General features: G+C 29.7%; 1 protein-coding gene across 1 annotated transcript; it reads right to left on the bottom strand.

Moving 5' to 3' along the window:
- Positions 1–3,901: 3,901 nt before the first annotated feature.
- LOC111626503 (tubulin beta chain-like) lies at positions 3,902–18,946 on the bottom strand. The gene is made up of 8 exons (XM_023369897.1): positions 18,890–18,946; positions 18,528–18,636; positions 17,232–17,342; positions 16,518–16,762; positions 12,467–12,820; positions 8,649–8,788; positions 4,258–4,400; positions 3,902–4,171 (listed from the first exon to the last, which is right to left on the bottom strand). The coding sequence occupies exons 1-8, from the start codon at positions 18,944–18,946 to the stop codon at positions 3,990–3,992; spliced, it is 1,341 nt and encodes a 446-aa protein (XP_023225665.1). The 3' UTR covers positions 3,902–3,989.
- Positions 18,947–19,551: the final 605 nt, after the last annotated feature.

The raw sequence follows: 19,551 nt of genomic DNA, 5'->3' as shown, positions 1-19,551 counted from the left end.
GAAGCGGTGGATACGCCGCTTTCCTTGTATTTTCTAAAACATAAATACATATTAATTTTAATTATATGAAAATAATCGCTCAATATTTTATTATAACCGCATTATGTATCTTATTACAAATTTCTATACTACACATGAAAAAAAAGATAAGATTGCTATTGTATATTCGAATATTAGTGGCGGAGTAGCTGAGTGGAAACGCTGTAATGTCAGCATCCAAAAAGCCAGATTCGCGCATGCGCTTTACAGAGCACTAACCTCACCAGTTTAGCAGGTGGAAGCCTACGACCTTGGGTGGCTGCTACACGTATAATGCATCCAATTCTATCCAGGACCGGTTCCGGGCTGTTAGCCGCCCGCCCACTAGATATTTGGCCGTCCTCGCCCGATTATGTGAATCACGAGTAGATTTATAACTAAATTTTCAATATCGCAATAACATTCTGAATCGCTGGCTACGATATAAGGGTTAAGNTGTGTGGAATAAGAATGGCTTTGACAATTCAGCTGGCAGACATGAAAAATCGTCGGTTAATGTTCAGGGTCGTAGACTGTCATGGCGACTCTTCCTGTTTTAGCCTAGAAACCGGACCGCTTTGGAGACGACGTGTCACGTGACGACGCGAGCGAACGGCGGCTGCTGCTGCGCCGCGATAAACGGGAAAAACCGACGCGCGGGTTAACGTCCATATACGTAGACTCATGGCGGCTCATCTCTGATTCCGAAAAAGAAAAGGAAACAGTGGGGACGCACGTTCTAACCTAACCTAACCTAACCTATTTTAATAATTTAATCGGTAATAATTGTGGTAATTTATTAGAATAGGTTAGGTTAGAACGTGCGTCCCCACTGTTTCCTTTCGTTTGCTGGAATCAGCGGTGAGCCGCCAGCGCTGCCGCCGCCGTTCGCTCGCGTCGTCACGTGACACGTCGTCTCCAAAGCGGTCCGGTTTCGAGGCTAAAACAGGAAGAGCCGCCATGACAGTCTACGACCCTGAATATTGAAAATTATAACGAGATAGTTACGGTTAATAGATATATTATATCTAAATAAATAGATGTTATATGTTTTTATCAAAGCAAAAATTGGCATTTAGAGGGCATATGGAATATATTGGATCTAATAACAGAGTAACAGAGGTTTGTTTGAACTTGTTTATTTGTTAAGTACGTCAGATAAATAATCTATTAAAAATACATTTAAAGAATTAACTGATTGCCCCTGGAAGTCGGCTTCTTATAAAAACAGCTTCCCTATCATCAAATGTCACAGCACGCCACTGTTGTACAGCCTATCTATATGTCTATGTATTTGTTCTCTTATAACTAGTTATTTGTATTATTAAACTTGTTTGGTTTACTTGGATTTAATAACAGTTCTTTTGGATAGCCCAATGACCTCACTGCCCTCCCTGCTTGAAACGAATTTAAAGTCACGTCCGGAGAGAGAGGACAAATTAGATCGCAAGATTCGAGGATCTCGGAGAATAGAAACATCATCCAGTGACAACATGAGCAGGCTTCACAGGTCTGACACTGCACATAGGTGACGGAGTAACTGACTTCTCCCAGGCAGCTTCTCACACTTGAACAGAATAATTTGGGATGCTGAAAGGCTTATTATATTAGCATAGTAATCCTTAACACAAGTTACTTGTAAGCAATTTTTTTTTAAAGTCATATCTTCTAAGAAATTTCAGCTTTTCTTCTTGTTAAACCTATATTCATAGTAGGCATTCTCTGTGAATTTCCAAATGTTTTTATTTTACCATAATCCACCATATTTTATTTTACCATTATTTTACCATAATCTGGAGCTTACTCCAGGAAACTGGTGTGTTATAGTTGCCCAATCCAAATAGTCACTTTATTTATGTTATCCATGTTCACTCTCACCTCTCTAGTAATGACATGGATTCCCAAAGTACTACCAGAGTTTACTTGCTTCAAATTTTCTATTTGTTTTTACCATAATCCACAAATTACAAATGTCAGAAGTTCAGTAAACTGAAGAAATCTTTTTTCCAGAAATTACCTTAGTTTCATGCACAAACTCAGAAGATACCATAGGATTGCTGCCATAATCCCTCTTGCACTAGTTAAGTTTATCAGGATTTGATTAAAAAAATTATAAAATGTAAAACATTGATCATTATCTTTTTTGACAATGTATTAGAAAATAATTCACCATACTATTCAAAAATGAATACTGTCTACGGAATTTCTTACATGTGCACAAAATCTATAAACTTAATCTTGTGTTAGATCTATAGGAACTTATTACAGTTGTCAAAACAATCAAATAAAATTGTGCTAATTTTATCACCACAAACAACTTGCTTCAAATTGTTAAAGTTTAAAACAACTTGCATTTGAAATATCATGTCAGCAATTGTGTCTTATCATTTTTTGCAAATGGCAATTTTATGAGTAAAAACAAAACTAGTGCATTATTTAGAACAATGGTCAGCAACCGGTAGTCTGTGAGAAAATTTGGGTGGTCCGTGGAGAAATTTGAACATTGATCAACCAAAGGTTGCACGAAGTATTATGAAAGAAATGCAAAATGCTTAGTTGTTTTTATCACTCATTGGGGTTTTTTATTCAAATCTAAAACCAAAAGTGAAGTGACCGTTATCAATAAATAATGAACAATAAACAATATTGTGAGTGCAATTGTCGTCCTTTGTGGAAAAGTGCAAAGAATCCATAAACTTGTTTCAAACAAGCAGCAATAAACTTTAATTATAACAAATTAATGCAAGCCTAAACATGTGAGTTTCATATTAATATAGTAAAAATTGAACTTTTATGATCATTATTCTACAGATTTTGTATCATTTAAAAAAATTCATGATAAAGGTCTGTGGGATTCAAAATTGTGACTTTAGTGGTCCATGAGGTAAGAAAGGTTGCTGACCACTGATTTAGAATACAAACACTTTTAAAGAAAACAATTCCTTAAAAACTCAATGATAAGGTATCATTAAATTGATAGGGTAGAATTAAAAAATGATCATTTCTTTCACTGTAAAAATTTTTAAAATTAAAAAACATAATTTGTACTGTAATATTATGTAATATTAATTATCCTTTTGAATGAAAATTACAAACCAATAATCTATTTTTACTTTCTGCAAGTAGCACAGCATCAACATAACCAGCATAACACTATTATTTCCAAATCTCACCTACAATACTTCCTACCTGTCATATATCNAACAATTCCTTAAAAACTCAATGATAAGGTATCATTAAATTGATAGGGTAGAATTAAAAAATGATCATTTCTTTCACTGTAAAAATTTTTAAAATTAAAAAACATAATTTGTACTGTAATATTATGTAATATTAATTATCCTTTTGAATGAAAATTACAAACCAATAATCTGTTTTTACTTTCTGCAAGTAGCACAGCATCAACATAACCAGCATAACACTATTATTTCCAAATCTCACCTACAATACTTCCTACCTGTCATATATCATATGATTGACTACACCTTTCCTTTTATTTCTGTAACTTTCATTTAATAGTATAGGCCTACTGTACTGCAGTGTACTTTTATGACAAATTCAATTTTATTTTGCTGAACATGTATGCTATCTATTTGAAAATTATAAAATATTACAAAAGAAAACTTAAACTTTACCACTATGTAAAACCAGTTTTAAAAATTTATATCATTTTATTAACATCCTTCAAATTCCTTTTGAAATTTCTTTTATTTAACTTTTGGATGAAGAAATAATATAGTGAGACCATTATGAAAAGGATAAAATGACATTTATCAACCTATATAAAATAACAACAGCCATTTTAATAGAAACATTTTTTTTACAACCGGGTTAAACTACAAAATTTTTCTATTTTATCAAAATACAAATGATAAATATATTCTTCCATTTTTAATTTTAACAGTTAACCATTAATACCTCTCACAACCAACATTTTTCTTAGATAAATATCAGAAGTATCTGTAATTATTTTAACCCTCGTAATTTGGTTCTTCATCAACATCAAATTCTGCTTCATCATCAGCTGTTGCTTCTTGATATTGCTGATATTCTGACACAAGATCATTCATATTTGATTCTGCTTCTGTAAATTCCATTTCATCCATTCCTTCTCCAGTATACCAGTGAAGGAAAGCCTTTCTGCGAAACATGGCTGAAAGAAAAAATAAATAATATCAAAACAATATACAAACATTTTAATAAAAAGAAAAAATATGAAAAAATGAATTAAAAATTTACCAGAAAATTGCTCTGAAATTCTTTTAAAAATCTCCTGAATGGCTGTAGAATTTCCTATAAATGTGGCTGACATTTTCAGACCACGTGGAGGAATGTCACAAACAGCAATTTTAACGTTGTTTGGGATCCATTCTACAAAATAACTAAAAATAACAAAATAAAAAGTTTATCATGAAATATTCAAAGATTAAATTACTAATAAAAAATTTAAGAAAAAATTAATTAATAATATCAATAATAATACAGTAGAGCCTCGAAAACTCTGCCTAATGTGGACCAAAGGGTGGCCAAGTTTGTGAAAATGCCGGGTTATCGGGAATGGGGTTAAAAAAAGGATAAGTATGTGTGTTTCCTCAGAAAATATTGTACTGTACTTGTATGTATTGTTTGCTTGAGAATACAACAGAGAATAAACTGCCCAAATACCCTTAAACAAAGGAAAAGTACGTCCTTTATGAAGGCATAGAGCCTTTACTACATGAAAATGAAAATTAATGAATACACTGTGTACAGTAATTTACCTGATAAGACAGACCTCAGAAAAATACTTTATGAGAGCTTTTATACTTTTATAAAGCTGTCTATAATGAAAATTAATTAACTAAGGATTTTTTTGCCCTGCCAGGGTGTGGCCGAGTTATCCGGAGTGCCGGGTTATCAAGTGCCGAGTTTTCGAGGCTCTACTGTAATAATAATAATAATAATAATAGAGAATAATTGTATCTGTTGTAAGAGTAAAATTTATACATTATGAAAAAACTCTATTGACAATTAATTCAACAATGATTACTGTTCAGTCTGGTAGATAATCACCATCAATATCAACCAATCTCACCATCTCTACTACAGACTTTCAACCTGTGAGCCTAGAATGACTCAAATATTAGATATTGTCATTGAACTGTATATTGGCAATACTGTTTTGCAAGGTGGAAAATAGATGGTAGTCAGTTGGGACCAAGTCTGGGCTGTAAGGTGGATGAGGCAGAACATCCCAGTCCAGACTGGTAAGCTTCTCTAAGCTCATCATTAATCTATGAGCTGGCACAGTATCCAAAAATTGACAAAGTCCAATACTACAATGACAAAGTTCTTTATCTCAGTGTTCAAACAATCCAATTGTTCAAAGTAGAGTTCTTTCATGACAGCAATATTGATTGAAAGCAGCTCCATTTTCATGATGTCAAATGAACACAGATCATTGCTTTCTTCTGCACTATCAGCCAGTTAACCTTTGTTCACCCATGAATACTTAAATGCTTTGCAGATGAGACTAAGACCTTTGTTGTGTTTTGGCCACTTTTGAAGTGATAGAGCAACAGCTTGGAAAATGCATTCTTTCAAAAGTTTCATATTGTCAGACATTTTTGATGTGTGTATTTTCAAATAAATGTGATGAAACATCTTTGGTTATTCTTATATACTCATATTGGACATTCTAGAACATTTTTTCTACTCATTTCTAGAAAAAAATGGAAACATCTAAATTTTACCATTACAACCTGATATATTCAATTTAGTACATTTTTTAAAATATAATGCACTAAAATACTTATGAATCACATCAACAGAACATTTCAAATATAGGGTTATATAAAATATAAAACACAATAATAATAAAACATTTAGATTTTACAGTTCTCTCGTACAAACTGTATGAGATATATTGTTGGGATAAGAATATAGGGAAAACCATTACTGTAAGTTGTAATATGCATTTGCTTCATGGCTCATCATCAATCCATAAGAAAATATAAAATTTATATATTGAAGGGAACAGCTATAGAGTTAAAGTCAAAAACAATTTTTGAGTTACTAGAGTCAAAGTCAGTAAAAATGGACTGACTCCAAACTTCAATAAGTTAAAGTTCTAAAAAGTAGTCTGATGATTCACATTGACAGTGATGAAATGTTTTTATATTGCATGCATTCAATTGATATAAAAAGTATATGATTAGTACATTTATTATTTATATACCATATTGATATATAAATAAAGAAGTCAGTTTATATTCCTTTGATTCCAACTCTGAGAAGTTGGAGTAAGAGTCAAAGCATTTATGTACAGACTGCACAGCCCTTGGAAGAGAAGACTGACTTAATTTTTTAGTCTCTATAAATATTTCTGCTTACTAAGACTAAATTTAAAAAATTATAATGCAAAATCACTTTATTTACAGTGGAGCGTCGTTTATCCGAATCAATTGGGGACGGGTTGTTTGGATAACTTATTTTTCGGATAACTGATTATGTATGAAAAAATATATTAACCTATCCCGTGTTGAAATTTTTCTCCGTTGCGTATCGCTTCGTGTTGAATTTTTGTCGATGTTAAGCCTAATGTAAACTTTTTAAAATAATAATTGTGGCTATTGTATCGTTAAAAATGATTTCTTTATGTTTTACAAACAAAATATATACATTGAAAAATATAAAAACAAATAAAAATTATACTTTAGGCCGACTGGAATTCTTTCAGATAACCGACTTTCGGATAAACGACGCTCTACTGTATTTCATTTTATTTATTTATAAGTTAATGCAATAATGTTTTAATAAAAAATTTTTTAAATTTTAGTTTAAATCAGTAAAGAACATTTATTTGCAGAATACAAAATATAATTTATATTCAAATCTACAGATCGAGTAGAATATCTTATTAAATGTTTTTTAATTTGCTTAATCTTTGAAAAATATTAAATACAAGAATTTTGTTCCTTTTTAAACTTACTTTCAGATGAATATTTCTGAAGAAATGTTATATTTTTCCACTTATTTTTCCATTAATTAAAAAGCTATGCATGTATGCACTGTATTGATATTTTAAAATATTACAAGATAAAATAATTTATAAACTAAATGAAAAACTTCAAACTCAAATCAAAATTTTAAAATAAGAGTCTTCTGGAAAATTATTCAGTTTTATATTTTACTTCATTAAATTTTTGACTATCTTCTAAGTTTGTGTCAATAATCAAATTAAAGCTATTCAGTTAATGATAATATAAGTGGTATTTCTTTTGTTTAGGTCTTTCTCTGACAATTTATTTGTATATTTTTAGAAACACACTTACTAAATTAGTTAAGTCTTATTAAACTACATTCTTAAATTTAAAAAAATATAGGCTACACTGATCACCATATGCTACAAGTTTAAAGAAGTCAATTTTCAACACTGATGAGACATAGTTTGTCAAAACCCAAGCACCATATAGAACTCTGAGTCATTCTTAAGTAGAGAGAAAAAATATTTTTTAAGTTACACTAAAACAAATAGTTGCAAATTTTTTTATTAAAGATCATCTTTCAGATTATATTTTAACTCTGTTTTAATTATCATTACTGTTTGATTTACAGTTTACACAAAACAAATTTCATTAAAGAAGCACTGGAAATATGATTTAAAGTATATTCCAGTGAATAACTAACCTGTTTTAAAAGCAATTTTATACTCTAAAATGCTTCTCATAGAAAAACACATTTAATGTGTGTTAATAAAAAATTTATTAATATTTGTTGAAATCTGCTTTATAAAAAACCACTTTCACAATAAAGTCTGTGTTCAACAATTTCAAATAAACTACTTAAATATGAAATGGACTTTCACAATTATTTCTTTGAATATCTTGAAATTCTAACTCTATGTTTGATTGTGGATATAGATATTAGAGACTTCTGTTTAATATGATCACATTGAACAGAAAGATTCATGAATGCTTCCATTCAAAACTGTGTTTTGAATAGAAGCATCCATTCAAGATCAGCATGATCTTCCATTAAAACATAAGAACCAGCAAACAAAAATCTACTTACACTATTATCTACTTGTTAGTGGCAATATAAATAACATTTAGCATACGTAAATCAAAAATATAGTAACAAAAATTTTTTTTAAAATTGTTGAACATTAAGTTGGAATGCTATAAATTCTGAAAATATCTAAAAATACATTGACTTAAAATTGACTAGAAAAAATTAGGTTTAAACCTAAGATTATATTTTTCTTATATTGCAGTTTTATGTTTTCATGAAAAATAAAAAAATTATTATAATCATTTTGCACTGAATTTAAGATTCAAATGCTGCTTTATGCAATTTTTTCCAGGCATTTAGTTCTAGAAAGTCTTTTTTAGAAAGTTCTAGAAAATTTTGTCAATATTGTCAAAATTTTGTACTTTTGCAATACTTCCATTCATTGCCTTATGTAGATACAACAACTGTCTCATATTATTCTATTTAATCATAAAAACATATGACGATAATATCTAAAGTCAAACATTACGACTAAAAATTCATTTTGGAACTATTTACAAATAAATATATATAAATTTTCCTTACATTAAAATCTGCAGTTATAGCATTAAAATAAAACAACATATACATAGTCTTACCTGCTATTTTTATTCTGTACGTTGAGCATCTGTTCATCAACTTCTTTCATACTCATTCTTCCCCTAAACATTGCAGCTACTGTAAGATATCTACCATGACGAGGATCACAGGCTGCCATCATGTTTTTAGCATCAAACATCTATCATTAAACAATAAATTATATTGATATATTTGATATTTTAATTGATTAAGTAACTTAAACAGAAAAAATAACAAAATATCTAATTTTCCTTTTTGTTATTAATTTTTTAACTTTTAATGTTTTAGTGTAAGACTTTTTAATAAAATATATTATTTCTCAAGCATATTTAAGCATTATAAAAAGAATAGAAATTAAATTACAATCTTAATAGTAAATAAATAAATATATATATAAAATAGGTATTGAGATAAAGAAAATAAAATTAATAATTTTCATTAATTCATTTAAAATTTATAGAAATTTCATAAAAACAAATTCCTGTCATTTTTTCCATTTGCCTAGAAACAGTAAAAAGGAAAAAAATAGGACTCCAAAGTAAATAAATATGGAAAATACACATGGGCGTAGCGAGGGGGGAGCCTGGGTGGGCACGGCCCCTCCCAGGGAACCTGGTGCCCCCCCAGGAAATCACAGCCGAAAAAGTGTTGAGTCGATTTGTAAACACCTAAAAAAGTTTTGAATATTAAAAAAAAGGTGAATGGCTTGCTCGGTGCCCAATAATGAACAATAATTTGAAATAATTCAATTTTGTGTTAGGTTGGCCTCCACTAGGCCCCCCCATAACAAAACTCTAACTACGCCCATGGAAATACAATAATGGAATAATTTCAGAATCTTTCAAGCTTATACCCAAAATATTAGAATGTGGAAATATTGAAGAACACAGAAGAATCTCAAACAATAGGTGTTCTGATAATATGGATAATGAAATATTACCTCGTGTTTCTAGCTTCATATTATTATCTGTATAAAATGCTTACAATCAGGTAGCCAACTGTTTAAATTTTTTACAAAGGAGCCTTTTCATTCTTTAAGGCAGCTTCAGCTTCTTAACTTACAAAAGTCACTGCTCCAACTGAATTCAAATATGTTACAAATGTTGTCTTTTAATTCATAAGGCATTCATTTATCTGCTTTTTGATCTTGTCTACAGCAGTCAGATATCTGGATACTATTGAATAATGAATATGTAGTATAGCAGATATTTCCTAATCACTTTTTGGATAAGAAAATTGCTACATTGGCCATTGTCAACTGTTTAAGCTGAATAACCACATTGCTTAGTTTCTGGCTTATGTTTTCTGTATGAAATTTTTAGACTGGCATTGCATTATTCTTTTGCTTGCTGTTTCTTGTCCAAATGTTGTATTAATATTTGGATGCATTACATCTCAGTTTAAACTTATAATTTTCCTTTACATGAATTTGATTTGACTGCATGGTCAACTTTAAAAGTCCACTTATGTGTTTTTCACTACATATTGAAAGAAACTAGTGTGTGATGTACACAGATCTGTTGTTATAAGATATACATCTAAAACAACTGTGGAATATTTAATTCTATAAAACAGGTTCAAATCTGCCACACTGCAAAATTGGTCACTTCATAAGCATTATTAATTAAATTAAAATTTAATTTTACTTCACTTTTAATGACAAGATAGTTTAAATGATTTAATGAAATGAAATAAACAATTTCAGAGAAAGTATTAAAATAATTTGATTGCCAGTAAAATATATCAGCAATAAATGGCATGAAATTAAAAAATTGATTCTAAAATAAATTTTGAAAACAATTTTATTCTCAAATAGAGATTTATGAAAGCAAGGTATACATGATCGGCACAACCAGGGGCGGATCTAGGTTTTTCGGGTCTAGTGCTTATTGAAGTCCAATGAGGCCCCATTTTTTTTGTTAGATTAAGAATCTTTAAATTGGGGGTTTAAAATTCATTTTTAATAATATCAGAATCAGAGTTGAAATATATTTATTTATGAAATGGGGATGAATGACAAACTTTATATTGATAAGTGCTCATTGTTAATGAAAAAGTATTAAAAATTTATGATAATAATTAAGATTTTGTGGGCCCTTAACACTTGGGGCTCAGGACCTAAGCCCCAAGCCCCCAAGTGCAAAGGTTATTAGTCCCTATGTAGATCTGCCCTGGGTACAACTATATTGTTAAAGTAAAAGCATGACGTACTGTGTGAGGACCCGAACAGGGGTCGACTGAGAGTTTCGAATTATGGGTGTCAATTTAAAATAAAGAGCTCCTTTTCAGGCGCTAAGGAAACGGATTAGGTGTCTCGATTGAACAATGCAATTGTTTTTTTTTAGTAAATTTGTTAAACAATGGAAACGGATAAATTCGAGGAAAACGCGCCGAGAGAGAGGAATCATATTCAGTCGCAACGTTAACCTCTCCCGCGCCCTTCATTAGGTTTCAAATTGTCACCAGGTGACTATGAGAGACCAATGGAGAGGCGACGACGGTTAAGAAATCTATAAAACCGTGCGACTCAAGGGACAAAGGTTCTTGGTTCTTGGTGCTCCTCTCCTACTTATCAACAGCGACCGATTCGTCAACTCCTGTGACTTACTGTTGCTCTCCCGTGACGTCTTGATTTGCACAGATTTGCCTTTCACCAGAGACTTTCGCTGAAGCTGTGCCGCACGCCCCGGGGCCGTCGATCTCAACGTACGACATCGAAGGACCAAACGGAGAAAGTCGGACCATTGAAGGAACTTTTAATTTGCTCCCCGAGCTGTGTTACATTGAAAATTTGAAGAATGTTGTAAGAATTTTTTGTAATATAATAAATGGGTTAAAGATGGTAAACCTGTCTCAGAAAGTCATTCTGTGCCCACACGACAGAAGGAACCGCTCGGCTGTCGAAAAACCTCATCCTAATCGGCTGACCTCACAACTGTACAGGAGGCAAGCCACTACTAATTTGAAGTGGATAGCATAGGCTATATTTTGAATTAAATTATTTAAAAATATGATTAAAAATTGCAACCCAGCATTGTGAAAATGTCACAATAAGTCTTGTTGATTTATAAACATTTCTGTTTCTTGTTTCCAGAAGGCGACAACAGTTCAATAAGTTTCCACAAAGAAATGATAAAAAAAGTTTTTGAATATTAAATCTGAAAATAAAATAAATTCTAGAGAGGGGAAAATATGATAGCAGCACCTTACTTTCATACGAACTAAAAAGAAAAAAACAACTTTATATCAACTAAAGTTTCTCAGAATATAAGCCTAGTATCATTTTTTAACAGTGCTTTAAATTAAAAAGATGATGATAAGACCATTTAAATATGATTACAATGTATTGCAAAAACCTAATATATATATAAAATATTTCATCTATTCATTTGATCATCAGATTTCATTTTGTTGTCATCATCATCATCATCATGTAAGATTTTTTTTTGTTGTATTATTATACTGTACAATAATTATAGTAAAGAATAGTCATAATATGTTTAGAAAGGTTTTTCTGGTCAAAAATTGGGGGATATTCTTTAGAAATACAAGAACAAGTTTGGTTAACAATTACTGTAAATACACCAGTGACATTGCTATTAGAATTAATTATGATCGTTGAGAGACATTATTACAATATTTATCTTGTTCTTTTTACAAACACGATATTTAAATTAGTTTATTTTTATTCATTTCATCGGATATTTATTCTTTAGTCAATGTATCAAAATAATTAGGAGTAGGAATAAGCAAAATATTTATTTACATTAAACTTAAATTACTTAAGGAAAGTTCTATTTTTAATTTTGAATACAGAACATTAAACATTTTTATTTACCTGTTGTGTTAGTTCAGGAACAGATAGAGCACGATATTGTTGACTTCCTCTTGATGTAAGGGGTGCAAAACCAGGCATGAAGAAATGAAGTCTGGGGAATGGAACCATGTTAACTGCTAACTTTCTTAAATCTGCATTAAGTTGACCAGGGAATCTTAAGCATGTTGTGACACCAGACATTGTTGCTGATACTAAATGATTCAGATCACCATATGATGGAGATGTTAATTTGAGAGTTCGGAAACAAATATCATATAAAGCTTCATTATCTATGCAAAATGTTTCATCTGTATTTTCTACTAATTGGTGGACTGAAAGTGTAGCATTATAAGGTTCAACCACAGTATCAGATACCTGAAATTTAAATTTAGAAAATAAAGTGTTTTTAAAATTTGAAAATAGAAATCAAAGTAAAATAAGCAAAAACATTTTACTCCAATACTTTCTTTTAAAGATAAATTTTATCTGATTTCAATTTTTCATTATTATAATCTAATCAATCTTGTAATATAAAAATTTAATTTGTAATGTTTTACATTTGCATTAAATTTAAAGTTATCAGTCCTTAATCAGACTAGTGTATATACTGATCTGTTATTAAACAATAACAATAAATTGAAATCACAACATAAATGTTTATTTATTATTAGTCTATTATTATCCTATTATGTATAATATACATTAATTTTAAATACAGAAATGTTTGAAAGTAGTTTTATTTTTGTAAGCATTTTTGTTGATTAGAAACAACTCTATATTTCACATTTTATTACATTTATGCCTTAAAAGTACAACAAGTAATCTAATTTTTGGAAATTTTTAGACCATGGTGAAATACAAAATTTAATGCTTTAATTTTTTCTTTGCTTTGTTTCAGAAGTAAAAATATATTACTTGATACTAGTTTTTTCAAAATGGAAAACAAACATTTGATTCTTATTGACAATTTCAGTTAGGATTGCAGACTTGTAAGCTACTTATCATGATGCAGATTAAGATAACATTCAACATATCCTATATTAAAGTGACCAAATCATGAAATTAAAAAATGGGACATTGGACAGGGCACTTAGATGTAACTTGGTTTTTGTATTAGTTGATACCAAGATATTATTAAGTATTAATAATTGTCTAATCATTAAAAAAAATGTCTAGAATGCACAAGCATGATTAATAATTAACTCAATGAAAGTTTTTCAAAAAAATTTTTTTTTTTATTATTAACATAATGCTTCTTGATAAATTGATAATGACATCACTGATTTTTGAAAATTTAACAACCATTTACACAAGCAAGCTCAAGTACTCCATCAGATATTATTAGTACATTTGTATTAGTTAAAAGTCTTTTTACATTTGTTTGAATGTAATAGTATAATTATATATATATTGATAATAGAATATTCTTAGAACTGAGTAAGCAGTGGAACAGACCATCTGAAAGTAGAAGTCTGGTCACCTTAACAATATTCACTCACTTTAGTTACTGACATTATGTCAATTATGAATATACCATGTTAATTTAAATAAATAAATAAATAATACTAAGGAAATTCTTTATCAAAATTATTGTGCTACTGTTATATTAAAATATCAATTTAGCAAATCAAATATTTTTTTACATATTTTACTGAAATTCAATAATAGTGAAAATTTTTTATCAGTTATTATCACTCTCCAATGTTTTTGAACAAAGGAAATTCATACCAAAATGCTAATGGAAGTATGAAAACAGTTGAAGTGCAAACACAGTTTAGGAGGTTATATTCAAATTAAATGGTACAATTAACCACCATAATTGCACCTACTGGGATAATCTGCATGTTATGGTGGAACATCATGTTACTTTACTAGGAGTTAGTGTGGTGCAGCTAATCACCAAGAGGATTGATTAATTGCACCAATCTTTTTTGATGCTACTGTAACTGGTCCCATTTACTTGAACTAGCTGCGACAGTCTGTCATGCCAAGCATTAGAGAGGATTTTATTTTCAGCAAGATGGGGCACCCCACACTATCATCATGATGTTAGATCCTACCTTGATGAGATCTTGCCAAACAGGTGGATTAGATGAAGGTGTTTCATAGAACACCCTCCAAGTTCACCAGACCTCACACCATTAGACTTCTTTTTATGTGGATACTTAAAAGAAAAAGTCTATGTTATGAAACCTGTAACAGTTGCTGGATTGAGAGTAGCCATTGAACAAGAATGCGTGCAAATACCAAACAAAATGTTTCATGATTTTTGTGATTCCATTGCTTTGCATTGTAAGCAGTGCCTGGACCAGAACGGACATCAGTTTGAAAACAGGTGTTGACAAATATATTACATAATGTCTGTAGATTCTATTACATTTTGAAAATGAAATATTTTAATAAACATTGAATTTATAATTGTTTAAGTGTGTATACATTTTTTTGGGACACCCTGTATTTTGAAAATAATGTTTTTAGTTTCTATATTTATAAGTGAACCATTCATTTCTTATATATTCATTTGCTTTACAGTATACTTTTTCACTTGGACATCAAACTGTTAAAAATTATATCCAATAATCTTAGTATTATCCTTTTAATATTTTTGCTTTCTGATGCCATAGGAATAGAAATAGAAGAAAAAACATATGCTGTACTGCTTCATAAACAGGAATAAATTGTATGACTAATTTTTTAATCATACAATTTAATTCCTATTTATGAAGCAAAAACCAAAATTAAACTTGCTAAATAAGAAAATCTAATGCAATAGAAATAAAACTTTCATTTTATTATATGAATTTCAATAAATTTTGCTGTTTAATTCTAAATTATTATATTTCTAAACATAATTAAAAAGTGTGTTTGTGTGTCACACTTATTAGAAATACATTTGTTCTACCAAGCCCATAATAAAAATAGTCAGTGGTGAGAAATGATGCTTGACTTTCTGAGATGGGACACACTGTATTTTGAACACCTTGTATCCCATGAAAAATTCTTAAGGAACCCTATGCAATTTGAACCTGAGTCCCTGAGTGGGGTAAGCCAATGCCTTTAAGGCCAGTTCATACTTTGTGAGAATGAAAAACATGTCACTCTTCTCTTTTCTATTATTCTCTTCCCATAAACATTCATACTTTAAAAGAATGAAAGAAATGCACATATGCTTTCGATACTTGCAGTTAGGTATGCTTTCAAGGCTTTATTCTAGAGTTGTAATATTTTTAAGTTAATCTCTTTTAATTCAAGAAGAAGAGGACAGAGAATAAAACTGTACAAAAGAAAATGATCCAAAGTACATTTTTGATATCTCAGATAAGTTTTAAATATTACTATATATGTAAAGTTAATATCTATTCAGATTTGATTAATTTAAAATACTGCATGTAAATAATAAATTAAGATTTATTGAAAATAATTCTGGTAAAGTTCTAATCATTACAATTTTATTAATTCTATGTTTAAAGATGCAAAGGATTGTGGGCTGTCAACAGAGAAAAGAACTTCTGTCAACTTTTCTTACTGACTAAAAGAAAACAAAACTAGTAATGTGTGAATAGTTGCATACTAAACCTATTTCATATCATTTTCTCTTCTCTGCTCTGTTCTTACAAGGCACAAACCAGACTTTACTGCTTCAGCTATCTTATAATTTCCATTATTGATAGAAGAGAAATTATGCAGCAGCAAAATTTAAAAATTGTTTTTTCTAATACATGAACAAGAATTAGATATTTTTGATTTTTTAAAAGCCATTTTTAGAAAAATAAAGATAAATCATGTATGCATTCTTTCATATTATTTAATATTTGATTCTGAAAACTATATTATCTAAATATACTTTTAAAAAGAACCAAACATTTATTTAAATAAAATTTTATGTTGGATTTTAAGATGATTGCTTTAGTATTGTTATTTGTCTCAAGAACATTTATATATATTAATATCAATTATGATTGCATAAAGCTTTATTTATACACACTCTTGCTTGGTATGCCAAAGCCAAAAAGCAAACTCATTTCTGATAAATATTATATATGCTATAAAAGATTTAAAACTGAAAATTTACCTTAGGAGATGGAACAACAGAGAATGTAGTCATTATGCGGTCTGGATATTCTTCTCTGATTTTGGAAATGAGTAAAGTACCCATACCAGAACCAGTTCCTCCACCTAAAGAATGAGTGAGCTGGAAACCTTGCAGGCAATCACAGGATTCGGATTCCTTACGAACAACATCCATAACACTATCTACCAATTCAGCACCTTCTGTGTAATGACCTTTGGCCCAATTATTTCCTGCACCACTCTGTCCTAAAATTTTGAAATTTTGTTTAAAATTTTTAAGTAAAAATGAAAGGCAAAAAGATAAATTTACCTTGGAAAATATAGATAAACATTATATCTTATAATATTACTATATCAAACCTATTATATATTGTTTAGATAGATAAAGATAAAATTTTTCTTTGAAGACAGAATTATTTTTGAAATTTCAACACAAGTTTATATATAATACATGGATCAACTTCAGGAAATTACATAAAAGAGATGACTAAGTATTTAATATATTACAAACAATATGACCTATATCAGTTTGAAAGAATGAAATAAAAATTGTTAGAACGATTTATAAAAGATAAAATTCATGATTTTTCTTAAAATACATTTAAACCGAAAACTGTTTAAAAAAAGAAGTTTATTTCATTAACTTTTCCTAAAATAAAATAGAGTTAAGCAATGAACTATATTAATTATATATAAATCATTGTTTATTACATACCAAATATGAAGTTATCTGGTCGAAACAAGAGTCCAAATGGACCTGAACGTACAGAGTCCATTGTTCCAGGCTCCAGATCAACCAAAAGTGCTCTAGGAACATATTTACCACCTAAAAAATTTAAATTATTTTAAGTTTAAAAACCAAATAATTAGTCATTATAATTTACAAATCACTGATATTTCTATTTTAAAATTGTAATCATCACCTTTGACCATTTCTTTACAATTTCTAAAGATTAAGTTTAAAAAACTGTTGATATCTGGAAATAATTACCTCTAAATCAATTTTATTAACCAAATAAATCTATTGATTTAATAAAATCTCAGCGAGCATTCCAATTGAAAACTGTGGTATGATAAATCCTTAAAATTTACAGCAAATTACATATAACTGTTAAGAAGATGCATTACAATGTTGGACAAAAAGCAATAATTACAGTTATATTCTTTCTTTCTTTATGTGTCTTCTCCTGTCAGGAGGTTGACAACCATTTCATGCCACCATGACCTATCTTGTGCTTCTCTTNTCAGGGTTTTGATTCCTCCATCATCTAGAGCTTTAATCCATTCTGGTTCTATATTGTCAGGTCCAGCAGCCTTACTGGGTTTAAGTTTACCAATGGCTTTTACAACTTCCCATTTGAGTATTGGAGGACCTTCTAACTCCCTGGGAGACTCGATCTTCTCCCTGTCGCCTTGGAATAATTCCTTTCCATACTCATACCACCTTTTCATTATTTCCTCTGTCTCCAAGACTATTTTCCCGTTTAAATCTCTTATATTAAGTTTTACAATAAATTTAAGATCAATATAAGTAAATAATAACCAATTTATTATATATTCAAAGCAAAAATGTTTCTAAAAATATTCATGATCATGAATATTTTAAGAAAGCAGTGTTGTTTTTAATTTAATTATTATTGCATAAAATAATTAATATTTAACAATAATAATAAATATATCTGAGAACAATCAGACAAAATCACAGCAGACTGTGTATGTTGCAAAATAGATCTATATCTACAGATAAATATCTACAGAACAACTATATAAAATGTTTGAATTTAATTAGAATGTAACATATTTTTAATTATTCCCCATTTTAAACAATATATTATAAAGATAGCACTTTTTATTATTATTTTTTGGTCTATTAAAAAACAAGCATTTCTTCTACAGTTGATTTAATAAGATAATGTTTGCAACATATTATTCACTCCCTTAATCTGATAACATAAGGGCATATTTTGCAAATTTTAAGTTTTATGAGACTAAAATTAAATTTTATAATTACCTGCAGCTTCATTATAATAGACATTAATTCTTTCTAGTTGTAAATCAGAATCACCGTGGTATGTTCCTGTGGCATCAATTCCATGTTCATCGGATATAACTTCCCAGAACTGAAATAATTAAAAATTACTTTATTTTTCGCATCATCAATACACATTCTAGATATGTATGCACTATGGTAAAATGTTTTCTGATAAGTTAAAACTTTCTTAGATATATTTACTCTGCGTATTTAGTTTTGTAAAGTTAAAATACTAAATTTAGTGATGATATCACCCGTGAAACATCCGAATACAACAGGTAACGTCATAATATATATACTTTTTTAACAGATACTGCTTAATTGCACGTTTTAACGCTTACCTTAGCACCAATCTGATTTCCACACTGACCAGCCTGTATATGAACGATTTCACGCATTTTCTACAAAGTTCGTAAAGTTAGTTCGCAGATCGATAGCTCTACCAAGTTTCAGAGAAAGCAGAAAGAGGATGAGGTCGTTTATAAGCTCAGTATTATCGTATTGAATACTAACCAATAAGAACAGTGCAACGTCACCATTCATCCACTCCCTTTTAAATCAGGTTCAAACCAGTTGCAATGTAAACTGGGCGTAGTCTAGCTTGCTTTTATAAAATTCAATGATTTTTATGCTCTAAAGCCGCTTTGCTTATAAACAAAGCGTTATTCTTCTGAAATATCTTAAATCGGGGACATACAGTAAACAAAATTTAGTTACCAAAAACCATGACGTCACAGTCGTATAGAACGTCACACTTTCGTTTCTAAATCTGTCACGTGCTTTACCTGATCGAGCCGAGAGAAAAATAAATTGTGATGCTTCAAGGTTTCTTTTTAACCTAGTTTCGTGTCGAAAACAGGTCGCATTATGTAGTTTCGACTGACGATATCATTTAAGAACGCAGTTATTGAAAATCGCGTGCAATAATTTAAAAGTTATATTTGAGTCTAAATTTCTTTACTACGAACTTAGCATTTACCTATTATATTTTCTCTACTTATAT

The sequence above is a fragment of the Centruroides sculpturatus genome, unplaced genomic scaffold (assembly GCF_000671375.1).
Source record: "Centruroides sculpturatus isolate CEXI.00-Female unplaced genomic scaffold, Cexi_2.0 scaffold159, whole genome shotgun sequence".
Classification (NCBI taxonomy): Eukaryota; Metazoa; Arthropoda; class Arachnida; order Scorpiones; family Buthidae; genus Centruroides; species Centruroides sculpturatus.
Note: the sequence above shows the minus strand (reverse complement) of the source record. Positions and strands in the feature narration are given on the sequence as shown.

Excerpts from the sequence above, each read along its gene's own strand:
- LOC111626503 (XM_023369897.1), bottom strand. The coding sequence starts at position 18,946 with ATGCGTGAAATCGTTCATATACAGGCTGGTCAGTGTGGAAATCAGATT. Across the intron at positions 17,343-18,527 it reads CTATTATAATGAAGCTGCAG|GTGGTAAATATGTTCCTAGA; the intron begins GTAATTATAAAA and ends TAAATTTTTTAG. Across the intron at positions 12,821-16,517 it reads CTGTTGTTCCATCTCCTAAG|GTATCTGATACTGTGGTTGA; the intron begins GTAAATTTTCAG and ends TTTAAATTTCAG.